Source organism: Mangifera indica, chromosome 13 (assembly GCF_011075055.1).
Source record: "Mangifera indica cultivar Alphonso chromosome 13, CATAS_Mindica_2.1, whole genome shotgun sequence".
Classification (NCBI taxonomy): Eukaryota; Viridiplantae; Streptophyta; class Magnoliopsida; order Sapindales; family Anacardiaceae; genus Mangifera; species Mangifera indica.
The window spans coordinates 7,415,771-7,434,448 of NC_058149.1; the positions used below are offsets into that span (position 1 = coordinate 7,415,771).

General features: G+C 33.0%; 2 protein-coding genes across 3 annotated transcripts; one reads left to right on the top strand and one right to left on the bottom strand.

Moving 5' to 3' along the window:
• Positions 1 to 962: 962 nt before the first annotated feature.
• Positions 963 to 2,284, top strand: LOC123193842 (homeobox-leucine zipper protein HAT22-like). Its single transcript, XM_044606909.1, has 3 exons — positions 963 to 1,584; positions 1,836 to 1,915; positions 2,007 to 2,284. Exons 1-3 carry the CDS (start codon positions 1,336 to 1,338, stop codon positions 2,185 to 2,187), a joined length of 510 nt encoding a protein of 169 aa, XP_044462844.1. The 5' UTR covers positions 963 to 1,335; the 3' UTR covers positions 2,188 to 2,284.
• A 1,035-nt stretch (positions 2,285 to 3,319) lies between these two features.
• Positions 3,320 to 15,963, bottom strand: LOC123194134 (protein trichome birefringence-like 5). Of its 2 annotated transcripts, none has more exons than XM_044607300.1 (5): positions 15,402 to 15,959; positions 10,349 to 10,541; positions 9,701 to 9,894; positions 9,167 to 9,325; positions 3,320 to 3,767 (listed from the first exon to the last, which is right to left on the bottom strand). In XM_044607300.1, exons 1-5 carry the CDS (start codon positions 15,908 to 15,910, stop codon positions 3,458 to 3,460), a joined length of 1,365 nt encoding a protein of 454 aa, XP_044463235.1. In that variant the 5' UTR covers positions 15,911 to 15,959; the 3' UTR covers positions 3,320 to 3,457. The 2 variants fall into 2 exon arrangements, with proteins under 2 accessions (XP_044463235.1, XP_044463236.1); XM_044607301.1 differs by lacking the exon at positions 3,320 to 3,767 and adding an exon at positions 8,782 to 9,025 and having other exon boundaries at positions 15,402 to 15,963.
• Between the last annotated feature and the right edge of the window lie 2,715 nt (positions 15,964 to 18,678).

The following is an 18,678-nucleotide window of genomic DNA, read 5'->3' on the forward strand; positions in this document are numbered from 1 at the left end:
TCGTATGCTTGAGCGTACACTACACCATGAACAATTGTGTGCCACTTTAAAATTTTATATGTAACACATTATCCACTTATTTATGTGATATTTGATGAGCGAGTGTGCACCTTTCATGCATAATTGTTCATCTACTTAAAATTTCATATTTATTTAAACTCATAAACTCAGCCACATACACAAATAGTGATTAGAACCACAAAAAGACATAATTGTTTCTGTACTACATTAAAAACTAGTAAAAACATAGTGAATGTAGGCATTTTGATGATCTATCAAACCACCTAAAAATTTTGGTGACATATTTCTTTCTTTACTTTACCTTAATTCACAAATTTTCACATTAATTTCAAACACCCATGGCAAACTTACACAAGTTTTCTCATACTCTAATAATTACTATCGTAGCGTGTTTTGGGTAAGTAAATTGTTAACATCAATTAATGACAAGAAATTGTATCAACAATTATCAAGTATGTATTAATTTTTTTGAGCTAATGACAAAATAAAAATTCCGTTGAAATTATGAAAACAATAAAAATCTTATTACCATTTATGGTTATCAGTATATTATAATACAATATTAATAAAAAACGACATATATCCTAAAGTGTATTAAAAATTTATATGATATGATGGGTGTATCATATGATACGATACTATTACTGATATAAATTAATATATCTTTTTGGAGAAATAATGATATGATAAAGTTATATTTAAAAAATTTTATATTTCTAGGGAGTTTTCTAAATGATGATTTAATAATTAGATTTTTTTTTATTTTTTTAATTATTTTATTATTATTTTAAAAAATATATTCTACAATAGAATATGATAGACGATATTCAATATAAAAAATTTAATTTTAAATATACACTTTGACTACAATACTATCATTACTAAGTATTATGTGTTATAAATAAATAGTAAAAGATGCTTTTGTAATATTTAGTGACTCATAACAGATACATATTTCAGTGCTCACTAATTATTCATTAATGGTAGAGAATATTTTTGTTTTGTTTCTTCAAAAGCCTCAAGAGGGTTTTTGTTATTATATCGTACTGGAAGGCTCATTACTCCAATTTTCTTTTCTCCGGAATGTAGTGACTGTCTAACGCATGCATGCATTCATTTACTTCTTCATATTTTACTCTTAGTCTCGTGGTTAGTACTACCAAAATCGACTGTTTAAGCCTCACTAATAACTGATTCAACAATCAATCCCCTTTATTTATTAATAGTTATTAGATAAATTCTTCTTATTATATATTCCCTTCCAATTCTCTATCATATTGACCACTTCTCTCTACTCTGATCTCTCTCTCCAAAATGGGAAATGAAGAAGACTGCAACACTGGGCTTTGTCTTGCGGTTGGTGTTGGTGGAAGATCAGAAATGAATAACAACCCATCTTTATCCTTCACTCTATTTCCCAGAGGGGAAGTCATGGATGTTAACCATTCTGATTTTTCCCCAAATCACAACGAAAGTTACAGTCGGAGAAAGAAGCTCAGACTCACAAAAGAGCAATCAACTTTGCTGGAAGACAGCTTCAAATTGCACAACTCCCCTAATTCGGTATTATTTTTCTTTATATCTCACTATTAATTATATTAATTTTTACATCTTTTTATACATTATAATTATTATCAACATACAAATTATCATATTAATATATTGCATAAGTAGATCAGATTGCACCGCTTTCTGTTTCTCCCATAGCTTATATATTTTGCTCATATAATAATGATGCTATAATATTGTCATTTTTTGTATCATTAAATACAAAATAAATCTTCATAACTAATGTTTAAAAGGCTTAATTGCAGTCCCAGAAACGGGCTCTTGCGGAGAGATTGAATCTGAAATCAAGACAAGTCGAAGTTTGGTTTCAAAATAGGAGAGCAAGGTAGTGTCCATTTTTCTAAAAGTTTGCGTTATAAAATATAGACATTCTATAATATTATTAAATACCCAAAGAAGAATAATTGAAACTGCAGGACAAAGTTAAAACAGACTGAAGTAAACTGCCAATTGTTGAAGAAATGTTGTGAAAACTTAAGCGATGAGAACAGAAGATTGAAGAAAGAATTGCAAGAACTACACTCGCAATTAATTATTTTCAAGGCAATGTGCCCTTCATGTGAGAAAATGGTGAGAACAAGTGAAGGAAAAAAATGAGGGCGTTGAATTATTAATGTGGTCCTTTTAAACAAATGACTACACTAAAGTTTAATTATGCTTATTGTAGATTTAATATTGGTATGACTTTAACCTAGCAATTATACAAGTACTTTTAATAGTTAAAAGATTATTGTAAAATAAATAAATACATAAATATTGTTTTAATATTTTTAAGGAATGAGGAAATGTATTACAATTTTCAAATGGATTTTTATTGGTCTGACCAAAGGGTGTCTTTTGCATCATTTCATAAATTTTCTCATAGTCCTCGTCAAACAAGGAAAATTTTTGCATTATCATTCAAATATAAAGAGATTGAAAGTTGAAATTAATTGATAGCCAACGTTGTTCATTTGACACAAAAAAGCTTATTAATTAATGATAAATATTATACTTATCTATTTTAAGTATACAAATAGATATACACTAATATATACTATCATATAATTGAGTTTATTTTATTTTTAATTCAAAATCACCTAATCATATAATAACACATATAAGATATCAATAAAACTATGTGTACCTATTTTGGGTACACAAATGTATACATATTTATATGTGTCATCATGTGATTAGATGATTTTGAATTAAGAATAAAACAATAACCAATCATATGATGACACATATGAGTGTGTATACACTCATAAGATATATACCTATTTAACATTATAATGCATGTATCACACAATTCACCAATATAGAGATAAGCTTAGGATTAACAATAATTTGTTAGATCCTCAAATTTGGAAGCTGTTTCATAATGCCTAATAATGTAACAATAAAATTATAAGTATCTACTTTGAATATATAAATAGGTATACACTTCATATGTGTTATCAAATAATCTATATATGCCCCTAATCATTTTAGCCTTGCACGAGAGAATGTCAGAGTAGATAAAATGTGAATTTTAATTTTGCTTTTAAAAGTCAATGTCACCTATCTATTGTATAATGGCATAAATTCATTACACTTTCAATCCCTTTTTATAAGCATCACATTCAATGCTAAAAGCCTTGTGTTCAAAAAACTCTTATTTAATCCAATATTAACACCAACATGGCAAACCAGTATTGTAGGATATTTATTCTTCAAGAATAAATAAATAAAATTAAAAAGATCTAAATATGTGAAGACATTTTGACAAATATATTATTACCATAAGAGGAAAATCACAAACCCATGTAATTTCTAAACAACTGATTGGGCAATTTCATTATATTTAAAAATAATTGTCAGAGAAAAAGCTATTCTACAACACAAATTAACTTTTACCAGGAATTGTTTGTTGGGAAAGCAGTGTGGCATAAATAAGTTCATTCCAAGCATCAGGAATCCCTGGAAGACACCAATGGCTACAGTCTTGACGTTTTGTCTTGCCATAGATAGAGGGATGACCATCCTTGCGAAAATTGGTCAACCTTGTGACGTTTAATAGAATCACTGGAACTTGCATTTGTTGAATCACTTCCTCCACTATCTTCATTTTCAAAGGATACGATTCCAGGATGGCTCCACTCAATATTGGATCGGTTTCTCCCTTGCACGAACCACCTGAGTCCCAATCTCCACCTCTATTTCAAACAATTTTAATGAATCAGCAACACTTTAACCGATAACCAGAACAATAGATGCATTAAATTACTACTACCATCTTTCTTATGTCTCCTCACAGAATGGCCTTCCAAGAAATTCAAGGATAAGATAGTGTTTGATCCGGGAAAATGCATAACCATCCAGAAATATTACATGATAGTTGTGGTGCGAGTTCAGTGGAGCATGTTTGTGTGTAATTAACAAAAGCTATAAATTAGTAAAAGGAAATTTTTAAGTGGTTCAATTGTATGAGCAAAAGCTACATTCAGTTTTATATTATTATTCTTTTTTAAAATGTGTTCTCCAAGAATAATTAGAAAGAAATATTTTTCTTTCTAAGGAAAATTTCCAGAGATGATAAAAACAGATCCTAGCAGAAAAAGTCAAAAAGGATGTTGTTGTGATCAAAAGGCACGCGGTGTCTGGAGGTTTTACCAAGCTTGTATATTTGTCCCATTAAAAAATTGTGTATCATCGATTCATTTAACGCAATGTGTTCTTTGATTAGTTTAGTCACTTTGCATTCAACATGCCGTTAGAACAACACATCTTATTTGCATTAATGCGACACAACTAACTTGTTCAGTAAAATAATGATTATATCCAAATGCCTCTTCCAACAATTAGAATACCTTGTCTGATGAGGAACACGTCGCTATGATCAAATAACATGAACATTTTCCTATTTGGAGAAGATTATCTCTGCTTACTACATCAGGATGGGAATCCATGTATTTGCCTTATGCAATTATGTGTCTGGACAACGTAATTTATCTACATGCTTTTGACATGAGTTGTTTATGCATCTACAATAAGGTGTTAGGTTGCTGAGATATTAGGTGCATATCAAATATCTGCTAGTTGGCAACTCATGTTGCTCAAGGTACAACTATTAAGGGTTAAATCTCCTCGCACAACATTTGCTCTCAATTTTTTAAGTGCGATTAAGACTTCAAAACTCTATACTTATTTCTTATGTGGATGACTAGAGTTTACACTTGTACATTTGATGACGTTAGCGACAACAATATTTTCCCTTTGCATTTAGGGGTTAATTCAAGTCAAGTTGACTCGAGCTTAATTGTCAACTTAGCTCAAAGAAGCCTAAAATGAGCTTAGCTTAGGCAAACTCGAGCTCAAGGTTAAACCCAAAGGTTTTATGTTGTTGAACTCAAGCTTGCGAGGTGTTCAACTCATCAAATAGATGAGATTAAAAAATCTCAATTTGAATAGATTGAAACAATATTATTTTGACCAATATGCATCAAAACAATATTTTTTTATTGATTTTGACTTGACTTGAGCTAGCCCAAGATCAAGCTCGAATCAACTCGAATCCACCCCTGTTTAAATCAATCGAGGCATGTCCTATTGTTTGTATGACCATCATAACCTTCGAGATGTGTTTTGTGATAATTTCAGAGCTATTCATTGGATCACTAACACAACGTTTTTGAACAGTGAGTATTTTCTTTTGCTCAAAGGCCTTTGCTTATAAATTGTCTATTAAAGTAGTTTACAACTTTCTTGTTGTTGTCTTTAAGAAAAACCCTTACAATTGCTTTAGTTCTCCGACTTTTAGATCTTACTATATTCAAACTTCATCATTCCACTTTTAATAGTCTCTTTCGAAAACTCTCAAACAACAACTAAGATGAATCCCTTGGAAGTTCATCCACCACTTCTTGAGTTTAGGAGTCAAGCAAGGCGTCGTGGGTTTTTTGCATCTGTTAAAGTAGTCAAGACTCTTGTGTCAAGTTGCCTGACATCTGAGTTAACAAAAGACACTAACACCCCTACAATGTCAAAGCGAGAGTTCATGATACTTATGTCCATTCTCTAATTTGCTCCAATATTGGAGACAAACACCCCTTATCATCCATGAACAAAAGGGGAAGGACATCCCAAGGGCTAGACAAACAACCCAAATGCCAAAGTTTTCCACTCATCAAAGGTGGAGGATCTATGGTTGATACATGAAAAGGAGTTAGGTTTGAAATTCTATCATGAGTCCAAGAGAAAACTGCAAAAATATCTAAATTCCCCTTCAAGAATGTGACTTAATGCTCAATTAGCTAGTCATTGAGATCCCTCCCAATTTTTAACATGTGAGTAAGTTTTCACTTTTCAACCCAAACCTTTTAAGCTTTTCTATAGACCTACTAGGTGATTTGTCTTCATATGCCCACATGACACTAATGTCTTTGATTGAACTAGATTGAACATCCTACCGACTTCTGGTCGTAGATTCTACAAGTTGCTTTTCTTTGGCAACTATTTTCATTGCTACATTATAATATTCATGTCACTAGGGTTCACATTTATACATATGATGACGTTAGTGATAACAACATTTCCCTTTTTCATTTAAGGGTAGATTCATGTCAAGTTAGCTCAAACTCGATTGTCAACTTAGCTCGAACAAACCTAAAATGAGTTTAGCTTAGACAAGCTTGAGCTCAAGGTCAAGTTTAAGGGTTTTATGTTATTGAGCTCAAACTTGAGAGGTGTAAGACTGACCAAGCAGGTGAGATTAGAAAAGCTACATTTGAATTAACTGAAACAACAGTGTTTTGACCAATATATACCAAAACAATATTATTTTAGTCAATTTTGACTTAACTCTAGCTAGCCCAAGATCGAGCTCAACTCGACTCATGTCCACCCTATTTGCATCAATCAAGGTACATCCAATTGTCTATACGACCATCATAACGTTCAAGATGTGTATTGTAATAATTTCCGAGTCATTCATTTAATCACTAACACAAAGCTATTTGGATGGTGAGGATTTCCTTTTGCCTGAAGGCCTTTGCTTATAAATTATCTCTTAAAGCAATTTAGAACTTTCTTGTTGTCTTAAAAAAATCCTTAACAATTCCCTTACTTCTCCAACTTATAGATCCAACTATATGTAAACTTTAGCATTCCACTTTTAACAATCTCTTTTGAAAAGTCTTAAACAACAACTTAGATGAATCCATTTGAAGTTTGTCCACCACTTCTTGAGTTTAGAAGATGAGTAAGGCATAGTGGTCCTTTTACATCTGCTAGAGTAGTCATGACTTTTACATTAAGTTCTCAAGTTTTCACCCTGACATCTAAGTTAATAGAAGACACACATGCTTCTACAGTGTCTAAGCAAGAGTTAAGAATACACATGTCCCTTCTCTAATTTGCTACAATATTCGAGACAAACACCCTTTATCCATGAACAAGGAGGAAAGGACGTCCAAGGGGCCAGATAAATAACCCAAATGCCAAAGCTTTTCCACTCATTAGAGGTGGAGGATTTATTGTTGATGCGTGAAAAGGAGTTAGGTTAGAACTTTTATTGTGAGTCCAAGAGAAAACTACAAAGACATCTAAATTTCCCTTCAAGAATTTGACCAAATGCTTAACTAGCTAGTCACTGAGATCACTCCCAATTTTAAATATGTGAGTAGGTTTTCGCTTATCAACTTGGACCTCTTTTAGCTTTTCTTAAAACTTAATAGCGAACTTGTCTTCATATGCTTGCATCTCACTAGTGTCTTCAATTGAACCATATTGAAGATTCTAGCAACTTATGGCCATTGACTCTAAAGGTTGCTTTCCTTTGGCGGCTATTTTCATTGCTACATTATAGTATTCATGTGACTTTGCTACAATCCCTCGACACATCCAACTCTAGTAGAAGTGTGGAATTTTATAGCATGGTGTTAAATCAAAGTAATCGTTTTAAATCTTATTATGAGCGACTTCCCCCATAACCAAATTAAATGTTGACGGAAAGTATGTCATTTCAGTTACCTTGTTCATTTCAACAAGAGTGATTGGTAGAAAGATTATTCTCCATTGAATCGCTAGTTAAGCCACATAGTAATGAAGTTACTAGCTCTAAGTTTACACTGAAAAGTCCCATCTTTTGGAATGCAAACTGATTTTAGTACATTGATTGTAATGCCATGATCAACTAGGACCCAATGAACTTGGTTGTTTTTGATCTTGACAATTATAAGAAAAGAATCATTGTGCGGGTGATGAACCCATTTTACATCTTCCTCTGTGAAGCTCATAACCTCAATTTCTGCTTTGGAGCGCCTTTTTGGACAAGGTACAAAGAAAGGACATTGGACAGAGGCTCAAATATTACCTCTCAAACATATTAGTTTAGGGCATCTCTAGATTCACCTCTAATGCATAGCCTATTGAATATTGTCCTGATAACATTGATTTCCTCACAAGGCTCCTCTTGTGGGTTTGTTTGGGTACCTTGTTGTCTAGCAAGTTAAGGCCTGTTGATGGACATTTTCAAATGGTTTTGTTTGAGGAGGTCCTTGACAACATTTTTTAAGGCACAACATTGATTTGTATTATGTTCAATGTCTTTATGATATCTACAATACTATTTGTGGTTGCACTCTGAACGATCCCTTTTCATAGCCATTAATGGCAAGAACATGCCTACGCAACAAATATATGGGCAGTAAGCACAAGTGCAGTGTATTCACTATGGCAAGGGAATGGAACATGGTTTCACAAGTGCAGTGTATTCACTATGGCAAGGGAATGGAACATGGTTTCTCACCAGCGCTTCCTTTCTTTACTTTTTGGAGCTTTTATGCTAATGCCTATCATTTTTTTTTCTTCTGCTTTGTTTTTAGTTGGAGCATTGATTCATACTTCAGAGAAAAGGATTTGTAAGGCAACCATAAAGCTTTCTACTTGCAAATGTAAAGATGTCAAAGGAGTCTAGCTGCTTGGTTCGAAAAATTTGGCACAACTCGCATCGGCCTAACACGAAAAAAGCAAGTCATGCTAGACCTGCAGACTAAGATCGTGCCTTGGGCTATGGGATAAGACCCATGGGTTAACCCGACATGGCCCGCTAAAACTATTAAAAAATAATAATTAATAATTAAATATCAATTAAAATTTAAAAATATTAAGAATTTCTAATTTTGGGGATTGGCTAGCAAAAGCACACAAGTTGACCTCCTAAGGGCAAGATTTTAGGGGTTTAAATGTAGCATTTGAAACTTTTAAGGGTTTATTGATACTTTACTCGAACCAAACAGTAAACTTACAAGCTCACCTAACCAACCAAAAGCAAGCTCAAATTCAGTTCAAAACTTTAAGGGGTTTATTAATATTTTACTCGAACTATAAGCTTACAAACTCAGAGAGCTGACCTAAAGCTAGCTTGAGCTCAGTTCAAGAGCCAAACTTGAGTTTTTCGTTTACACCCCTAGTCCTGCCCACATAACAGATAGCAATAATATTCATATAATCAAACCATTAAATTTTGCAAATTTTTATTTCCTACTTAATAGGAAATTTGCAGGAAAAAAAAGATAAAATTCCTGTTAAAGGAAAATTAGAAGCAAAATAATACCTGAAATGAGCAGAAGAGTATCCACGATAAAAAACCAACTGATTTGATGGTTTTATGTTACTATCAATCCATTTTGCCCAGGTCTTCAAAGCCCTTCGGTAAGCTTCGACTGCATCAAACTTTGGATACAAATAATCACCTTCTTTATAGTAGTTTTTCCTGTATTAAACAAATGTTAGTTAATTTCCTAGAAAAGTTCATTTTGAAGGAAAGCTAGATGCAACTTTATACCTCTCGGCTGGACAATAGTAGTTCAATCATTTTCCAAGCACTATAAAGATTACCTTTCAAATAATATGGAAAATACATTTGTGCTGAAGTGTGCATAAAATTATGTTTAGCATCTTCAAATGGTAGCAATTTTCAAATGGTGCAAGATCTATTCTTAAGAGTTTCTAACAGTTAGACACCAGCAATAGAAACAATGTGTTTGAAGTTTAATAACTAGCATAACCATACTGATTGAACCAATTTGGCTCCATGGAACTGAATAAGCTCAGTTTCTAACCATAAGAAAGAAGATTGAAAACGTACCCCCGGGCTGTCTTTCCATGAACCCACCAGTGGCCAGTATTAAACACAAGAATGTCAGCCCGCTTCCATCGGTTGGCTGTCTTGTCAATTTGATCAATTGACAGAGTTGGATTTGAACTGCCATAGTTATTCAGGCGGGTACCTTCCTTCACAAGGAAATGTGATCTCACAAATTCCACGGTACAATTATAGTCCTGCCAAGTATTTGACAGAACTTGCAAATTATAATAGAATAGCCATTAATTCAACAAACTTCTAAGTCAACCTCAAAATGCTAAGAGCATTAATGAACTGTGGTGTATGCTTAGTGATGCTTAAATGTGAATTTTAAAAGAGCTAGAAAAAGAAAAAGAAAAAAGAGAACTGTTTATCATGAAATAATTAAATAATCATTCTGTTATATGCGAATGAGAAAATTCTGGCCAAGGTATGGCAAAAATTATAGTAGAACACAACACACACCGCTTTTGCTTTGTTCAAAGAGTCCAAAGACCTAAGTAACAAGCTGCCTACCACAATGATAAATCACATGCAAATGCAATGCTTTAATAAAAGAGAAGATAATTCATTAAGGAAGTAAATTTCAATTAAACACAGATTTAAAAACTAAAAATAGATAAGAGATTATACTAATAAAGTTTGAATTACCAGAAATTTGAATACATAGTATCCCCTTCCCTTTGTTATTTTGTAGCCATGGATCTCATACATTCTGCTCTTATCAGCCAGGCCTTCACGGAGGAGGCATAATAGTGACTCAAACTGATTTCGATTCATGGAATCTCCAACAAGCATTAGCCTTTTACTTCTCAGTCTCTCCAAAAAGTCTGTCGCATTAAACCTACCAATGAAAGGAAATTAAGAAAATAGTGAACTTAATAACTATTTGGGAAAAAGGAAAATCCAATAGGTTTTTTTATTCAATATTTCAATCAGTTGCTCATGGAATTTGTGAGATTATGTGGATATATTAGAAGAATAAAGGTTCCTACTCCACCAATGTAGGTGTGCTGGGATATTAAGGTCACAACTGCAATTGCTCACAACTCGGTCTTAATGACCAAAGCAAAACACATTGAAGTTGACAAGCACTTTATTAAAGAAAAGATTGATAGTAGAGTGATTTGTATGTTATATATTCTAACTATTAGCACCGTTGTTGATGCTCTAATGAAAGGGTTGCACAATAAACAATTTGACAGCCTTGTTAGCAAGCTGACTATGGATGATATCTTCAAGTCAGTTTGCGGGGGAGTGTGGAAAAAAGGAAAATCCAATTGGGTTTCTTGATTCTCCCAATCTCAACTTCCTAATTTACGAAATATTGTTTCTTGTTCTTAGCTAGGAGATCTTGTAAATAAAGTAGATAGTAATTGTGTTGCATTTAAGGAGTTACTTTAGTTCCCTAAATTAGAGATCTTCTTCCCTATAAGAAGAAGTTAATTCTCATGTAATTGTGTAAGTTGAAATAGAATTGTTTTTCTCATTTATCTCTCTCAGCTCATAAACTCCAAAACATTTAAAATAGAAATCGAGTAAAAAAGGAAGTAAGAAAAAGGACTGCATTGAACATTCAGGAAAAACAACTTGGCTAATGTATAAGTGAAGTGAAACATAAGGCCTTTCAGTTAAGGTGATGTTGCAAGTTCTAGATTGGCATTTCCAACAATTCAATAGTACACCTGAAAGAAGAATCAAAACAGCCACTACATTCAGAGGCTAGAAGTTCACTGACTATATTGATAATCTACATTCCAAAGAAATGAGATTAAGCAACAAGATGCCTTAGGTTATACATATGGTATAAAGCTCTTACTGATCAATTGGGTTTGAAAGCTTGAATTAGATTGAGTCTAAGCAGTTGTTTTTCCTGTTGTAAGCTGCAGAGAGGAACTGAGAAATTTTAGAAAATTTACAATGATGAAACAGAAATTTGATTGGTTTATTTGCATAAGAGACAAATAGCTAAAGGAAAAAAGCCTGTCCTGGCAAAGTAGGAAAACTAAAGAATGACTGAAAATATCATTTTAGGCACAGAAAGTTGAAAAAGAAAATCTGAATCTTCAAGATGATAGCAAATTTAGCCGGAAAGTTCACCAGTTAAAAATAATTAAAAAGGTGGGCCCTCCACCAATTGAAGGCCATGGTCATATATTTTAACCAAAATTATGACAGGAAAAACTGTGACTGATAATAAAATTATGACACAATGCATTATAAGGAGTACCTGAGTGGATCTTGAATTTCTCCCAAAAAGGGTCAGAGAGTGACAAATATCCATTACCCTTGGCAAGGCCTCAATTCAGCCCACCAAGCCAAACTCTCTAAAACATCCCAAAAGTAAATTAATTCAAGACTCCTGCTACAAATTCACAACTAATCTCATTTTTACAATAAATAATAGGCAAGATACATGTTATGCCTAATGACATGTTGATAGCAACAAATGAAACATTGCACACGTGCTCATTTTTCAATTTGCACACAGAATTCTATTTATTTTCATAAGCTAGAATTATATACAGATAATTATAATATTATTTATGTAGAGAAATCATCAAAAAACATGATCTACTAATACTAAGTTTGTTGCCACTAATATGTCACCTATTGGCATTTACAGCTCATACCCTTGTACACTATAAGTTTCATTATCTAGTTTTATTACCACCATCACTTTTTTTTTTTCAAAAATCCTCAGACATTCATTACACCTTTAGAAAGTTGCACAATGTAGATATATACTCAATCAAGCTAGTGGGAGAGAGGAAAATGGATCAAGACATAAAATACGAGAAAACAAATATAAAAGCATATCTGAAGGGATAAATAAATTACTCATTTTCAAGAGGCTCACCGCTTCACCATACTAATGGAATGTTTAAAAGAAAGTAAGGGACAAACATAAAAGGCAGATAAAGCATGATGTTCAAAGGTAATTCTGTTAATAAAAGAAATGTTGATTAAACTTTCAAAATTAAAAGTGCATTGTTACGAACCTGCAATCCAATCTGTTGGTTCCAGCACGCACAGCAGCTCCTTCAGAAAGGTCTCAGGCTAAGATCTTCCATACAACGCAAACAGGTTGATAGCGGAAAGTAAATAAGAAATTAATTGGATAATGCAACTAATTTGAAGGTGTAAAACTATAAATCTTCTGAATTTCCCAAGCTGACTCCTTCTGATTTTCCTAAATTTTCTTGCTTCCTTCCTTTAATTGCACCTGGGGTCCTGCGCGTATAAACTTTTGTTATTAGGCTTCCATCATGCATCAATTTCTTCTATATATCCAATGTCAAGGTTTAGACGTGAGACCGATCCTTAGGTGAAAAAGATGAAAAAATTACTAAAATAAGCAAAAGAAAAAGAAAAAATTTTGCTCTCTTGATCGAACAGTTCCTTTACAGCTGTTATTATGGTGTGTTCTATGATCAAATACCCTTTCAAGCCCACAGAGAACTACCCCTTCTAACATGTTTTGAGATCAGATACCCTATTAAGCTCATTGGGAGAAGAGTCAAGAAAAAGGATCAGTGCACACTAAATAATTAATTAGAAACATTAGTACAGAGCAGTTGTTAATGAGCTTGAAAGGTGTCTAACCTCAGAACATACCATAACAACAGTTGTTAAGGAACTATTTGATCAAGACAGAAAGAATCTTCAGGCTGGCCAAGGTCATAAATTGGTACTTATCATATTCAAAGGGAGTGCCCAAAACTATAGCTCTACGGATGATTTGGTGGTATTTAGTGAAAACACCTAGTAGACCCTCTCGAACAACAATGAAGAATACAAGTCATTTAGCATTAAATGCAACCAGACTTTTGGGGAATGAGTTAAGAAGCTCTAAGTTTGCTAATATATACTCTTGAGGTGACAGAGTTTGACAACACATTCAGTGATGCACTCTGTCACAACACATTTGAGGTTGTAAAGTGATTTTGAGCAAGCACTTCAAGGAAGAAAGTCTATTTTGTGTTTGGGAAGTATTTGGAACTATAGGCATTGTAATAAATAGGAAGGAATGAGAAGAGAGAAGGGAGAGAAAACTAAAAATGTGATAAAAGAAATAATAATAAACTAGGGGAAAAGTATAATTTGTACTTAGGTTGAACCTTATGGAAGGTAGTGAAATCAATCCTTATTTCTTGTATAAACTATTTTTAAACTAAAACTTAAATGCCTTACATATAAAAGCAAAAACAGTAGCCCTGAATCCACCACACCTCCTCGCACAACTTGAATGTTAGCAAAACTTACAACCCTAAGACCTTAACTCTCAAACAATTAAACATACCGAACTTATAGCCTATCCATGACAACAACAGTCATCCCAATTACCTCCTTGAAATCTAGGACAACCTTGTGGAATGCTGACTACTTTGACCATTCTTAGTCACCTAATGTAGTTGAAGACGAGTGTAATATGCATAACTATGCCCATGACAACTTACAACAACTTGTCACCTGATGTCCTCATCCCAATTACCTCATGGAATCCCTTATTTCTATCATTTTCATTATCTCCTCTGACCTCGAATCCATAATCGTCATTCATTCAATCATACCCCGGTAACCCTGTTCCAATTCATCAATAAGTCCTTCCATTCTTGTCGTAACCATCCCAAAGTTGTCACTCTGATACCACTTTGATGCAACCTTATGAATCATTGTTCAACACAACAATTATTTGCACAAAGTATAAGGAGAGGGGGCAAAAAAGGATTATTGGAGCTGGAAAGGTGTACTTTTATTGAATGGGAAACAAGAAAACAACTAGTCAATACACTATTACTGGCGTGAATACAAAGACAGCAAATAAACTCCAAACCACTACAGATACATATGCAATTCAAGGGACCAATTACCCCCACTAATGGAGTAACTAGGCCAATTGAGATTAGCCATAATCTCTATGCAAATGTCGGCTCCATCGTCATTTATGGCTCAAGACTAACTACAAAGCATTTTCAATCTCAATGTCTTGCAAAGATTTTTATGAATAGCTTCTTGCTCCAATCAACCATGAGTTCAAAAATTCCTCCTTCCAACATGAGCTCATGATATAAATGCATGCTCTTCAACTTCTCAGCAATTAATTGATTATGTATCCCCAATCTTTATTTGTTCTTCTAATGCTTCAAATAAGATTAATTTTACCAAACTAAAATAACACTACAACAATTGAATAATCCACCAACAAGAAACTTGCAACCAATATGTGCAACTTTAACTCAACTTAGGTATGTTTTTAATTCCCTAATGACAAGCAGTCAGCTCTCTATTGTATAATTATTACAAAACATAAGTCTTTCAGGCCATAAAATACCTTATTGCCCACACCCTCCAAAACAAATTCACCAATTTTATTTATTTTCAATTGTCAGCGAAACAAGAGAATACGAATCATGACCTTGACTCACTATTTTATCTAACAACAAATCAACTAATATAGAACTTGAAAGCAATATGCAACTTAAAATCACAGGTGTTTGTCCGTGAATTTACATTCCCCTTTTACATGATTATAAACTCGAAATTTGTTCCTATCTGTTTATTGTAAATTTATTGAAATTATACTTTGATGGGCTAACATGACAATAAACTATAAAAAATTGTAAAAAGACCCTCATGATTTTACAGTCTAATTAAAGACCAAATAGGATTACTACTGTAGATAGATTGAAGAAGAAGATACCTAGGAAGATCACAAGCAACAGGCTTCCATCGCCATTTGAGATATGAGGAATCTTGCCGTCCATTGGTTTGGCAATCATATGCTTCGTCTACATAGGGGCACGAACCTGGTCTATAAATTGGATACTCTTCGTCTCTCACCCAACTCCCCATATAAAAATTACAAATGTGAGGTTTCTCAAACTCACTAGCCAAACCACTCTCATTTTTAGCAGAAGTCCAAGTAATGGAATCTTCTGTTGGTGGGTTAACATTCTCAAAGGACTCAATTTCCGGTTTCTCAGAAGTTTGAGTAGTAATTAAAGATATGGTCGCATTTGTTGATGGGCTGAGTGGTACGGAGCCCGGGTCAAAGTCAGACTCAGGTGACTTAACAAGGTCTGTGAGAGGGAACAAGTCCCCGTGAAAAGAGATAGAAGGCTCTAGAGTGCGTTTGGAGAAGAGAAAAATACTTAGGAAGAACATGACAAGGATCACGGACGTAGTTGCGTAAAGGTTCTTGCCGCCCATTTGCGTTTTAAGTTTCCTAGAGAGAGACACCAATGCCGTCTCATTATAGGGAAGAATAATCTCCCACCCTCGGATCTGGGGTTTTATCATTTGAGCGGGTAGATTATTTGGGTACGCAGTTATCATATGTTTTAAAATAAAATTAAATCAAATTATTTCCATTTAAATAACTATATGCATTTAAATAATTATATTTGTATATTAAAATAATCTATCACTAAGTGATTTTGGAGACGTGATCGAGAATGGTGGAAGAACAAGAAGAAATTGATTTGGCTATGAGGTGTGTAGACTCTTTTCTTAAATTTGATCTCGAGCAGATGAAACCTTTTGAAATATCACTCAGTTTTTGTTATTCAAACTATCTTTTATGAGTTAATTTCTATTTATAATTTTGAAATAATATAAATTCATATTTAACATTCAACAAATCTTTGGAATTTTACTGATTACAAATATTAAAAATTTTCTATAAAAATTATATATGTTTAAATGAATGAGATATCAAGTACATTAAGTGAGACAATAAAGAAAGTTATCGAAAGTTTTACAATTATACAATTAACTAAGACTTAAAGTGGAAATGAGAAAACCAATTTTAGTGTATCGGACACCTAAACAATTGTAAAGATTAGCGATATCTACTAGGATAAATGTACTAGTATATGAATAATCATAATCATTTACTTGTGAATGAACATAACATTTGCATCGTAATCTTTGACTCATAATAGACACAAATTTTACCTTTTAAAAATGTCAAAGGTCTTATTCCCATCTAATGATTAGTTTTTTCTTTAAGTTTCTATATATTACTTTAAAAAACATAAATACTTACTCATTTATTAATTTTTTTAGTTAATATCAAAAGTAAAATCGTTATTTAGTAAATATATTTAAAAAAACTAAAAATTTATCACATTTCTCCCTTAAATTTAAAAATCTAACAATTTCCTTCATCCAAAATTTGAAAAATGACAAATTCCCCCTTAGGATTTGGAATTTTTTGTAGGTGCTTCTTTGACAATTGGAGCCAACCTCCCCTCCCCACCTTCCGTCGATTGTTGAAGAAGAAGGAAGGGCAACCACTTTTATCTTTGTCTAATGCTTGAACGACTCTTGAAGGGGGACGTCCTACCATTCGCCAATCTTGGCCACGACACTTGATTTGGCCAAAACGTTGCTAAGACGATGCTTGAGAAACAACGAGGATGTTTAGACAATGTTGGGATGATAATAAGAGATGTTCAACGACGTTAAGGAGACGAATCACACGACCAAGATTCGAGCATTGTGGTCGAGATCCATCGCCCTTTGAGTGTAGGACAAATCGGTTGGTTTTCCTTCTTTTTCTGCCACCAATGAAAGATAGGTAGGGAAGGCTGGCTCCAGTGGTCAGAGAAGCCTGTGGAAAAAATTTCAAACCTTAAGGGAAATTTATCACTTTTCAAACCTTGGGTGGGGGTAAGAGTGGGGAGAAAATTTTAGATTTTTAAATCTAAGGGAAAAATATGATAAATTTTTAGTCTTTTTAAATATATTTGTTAAATGACAATTTTATTTTTGACAATAACTTGAAAATTTAATAGATAAATGGGTGTTTGAGTTTTTTAAAATTAATGGATGAGAATTTGAGAAAACACTAATCTTTGAGTAGGAATAAGTCCTTTGACCTTTTAAAAAATTATTTTAAATTCAAATGAAAAATTAAAATAATTGTTTAATAATTAAAATATAGCTACAAAATACTAAACAATATCAAATAAATTCTACAAAATTCATAGAACACTCATTCTATGAATGGAATGCCCATTCCATGTGCTTGTAAAATTAATGGAATGTTTGTTCCATAAGTCTCTGGAGGGCCAAAAGACTTATTCTCATCCAAGGTTTGGTGCATTTTCAAAGTCCTACCCATAGGGTTTCAAAAATCTAAAGTCTCACCCATCATCTAAGTTCTGTTAAATTTTTCAGTTAGTGTAACATCCACAAATATGTCTTAAAGGTAAATCAGTTTTTTTGCATATGTTAATGTGATTTGAAAGCCAAAATATGAGTTTTGGGTGATACACGACTATGTTTAGGAAGGTCATACCCTTATGTCATGCCACATTAGTTGGATAAGATTGATTTCGCACAATTTTAAATTTAAGTGACACATAGTCATGTGCCTCATGTACATGCCCATATGTGTGTAATGTATTTTTAGTTTATATATGACACGTTGCTGTGTTTTTAGGATTATGATTTTATAATCCTTAAACACACGATTCCTCTAGGAATTGAGTGTGAGAGGAGCTTGATCATTCAGTTTTTCATGTTGGAAAACCATGGGGAAGGGAGGTGGTGGGAAGGTTGGCCGATGACCTTCCTAGAATAGTCATCAGATTTGGAAAAATCAAACCTTAAAGGGAAAATACAACTTTTCAAACTCTTGGGTGAAGTGAAATTATTAGTTTTTTAAGCTAAATAAATAAAATGAGATATAATTTTATTTATTTTCATATTAAAGTTAAAATAATAATTTTACCTTTATAACTAACTGAAAAATTTAATAAAAGTTAGATAATGAATAAGTATTTTGGTTTTTAAAAGCTTGTGAGTAGAACTTCTGGAATGAACTAAACCTTAGGTGAGAATTTGGCCGTCTCTAGAGTTCATGTAAAGCTCGTTACATATGAAAAAACTAAGAACAAGTTTGTTCTACCAAACCATTTTAGAATGACTTAAGTAATTTTACTCAAGAACAACTCATTAACGCCCATTCT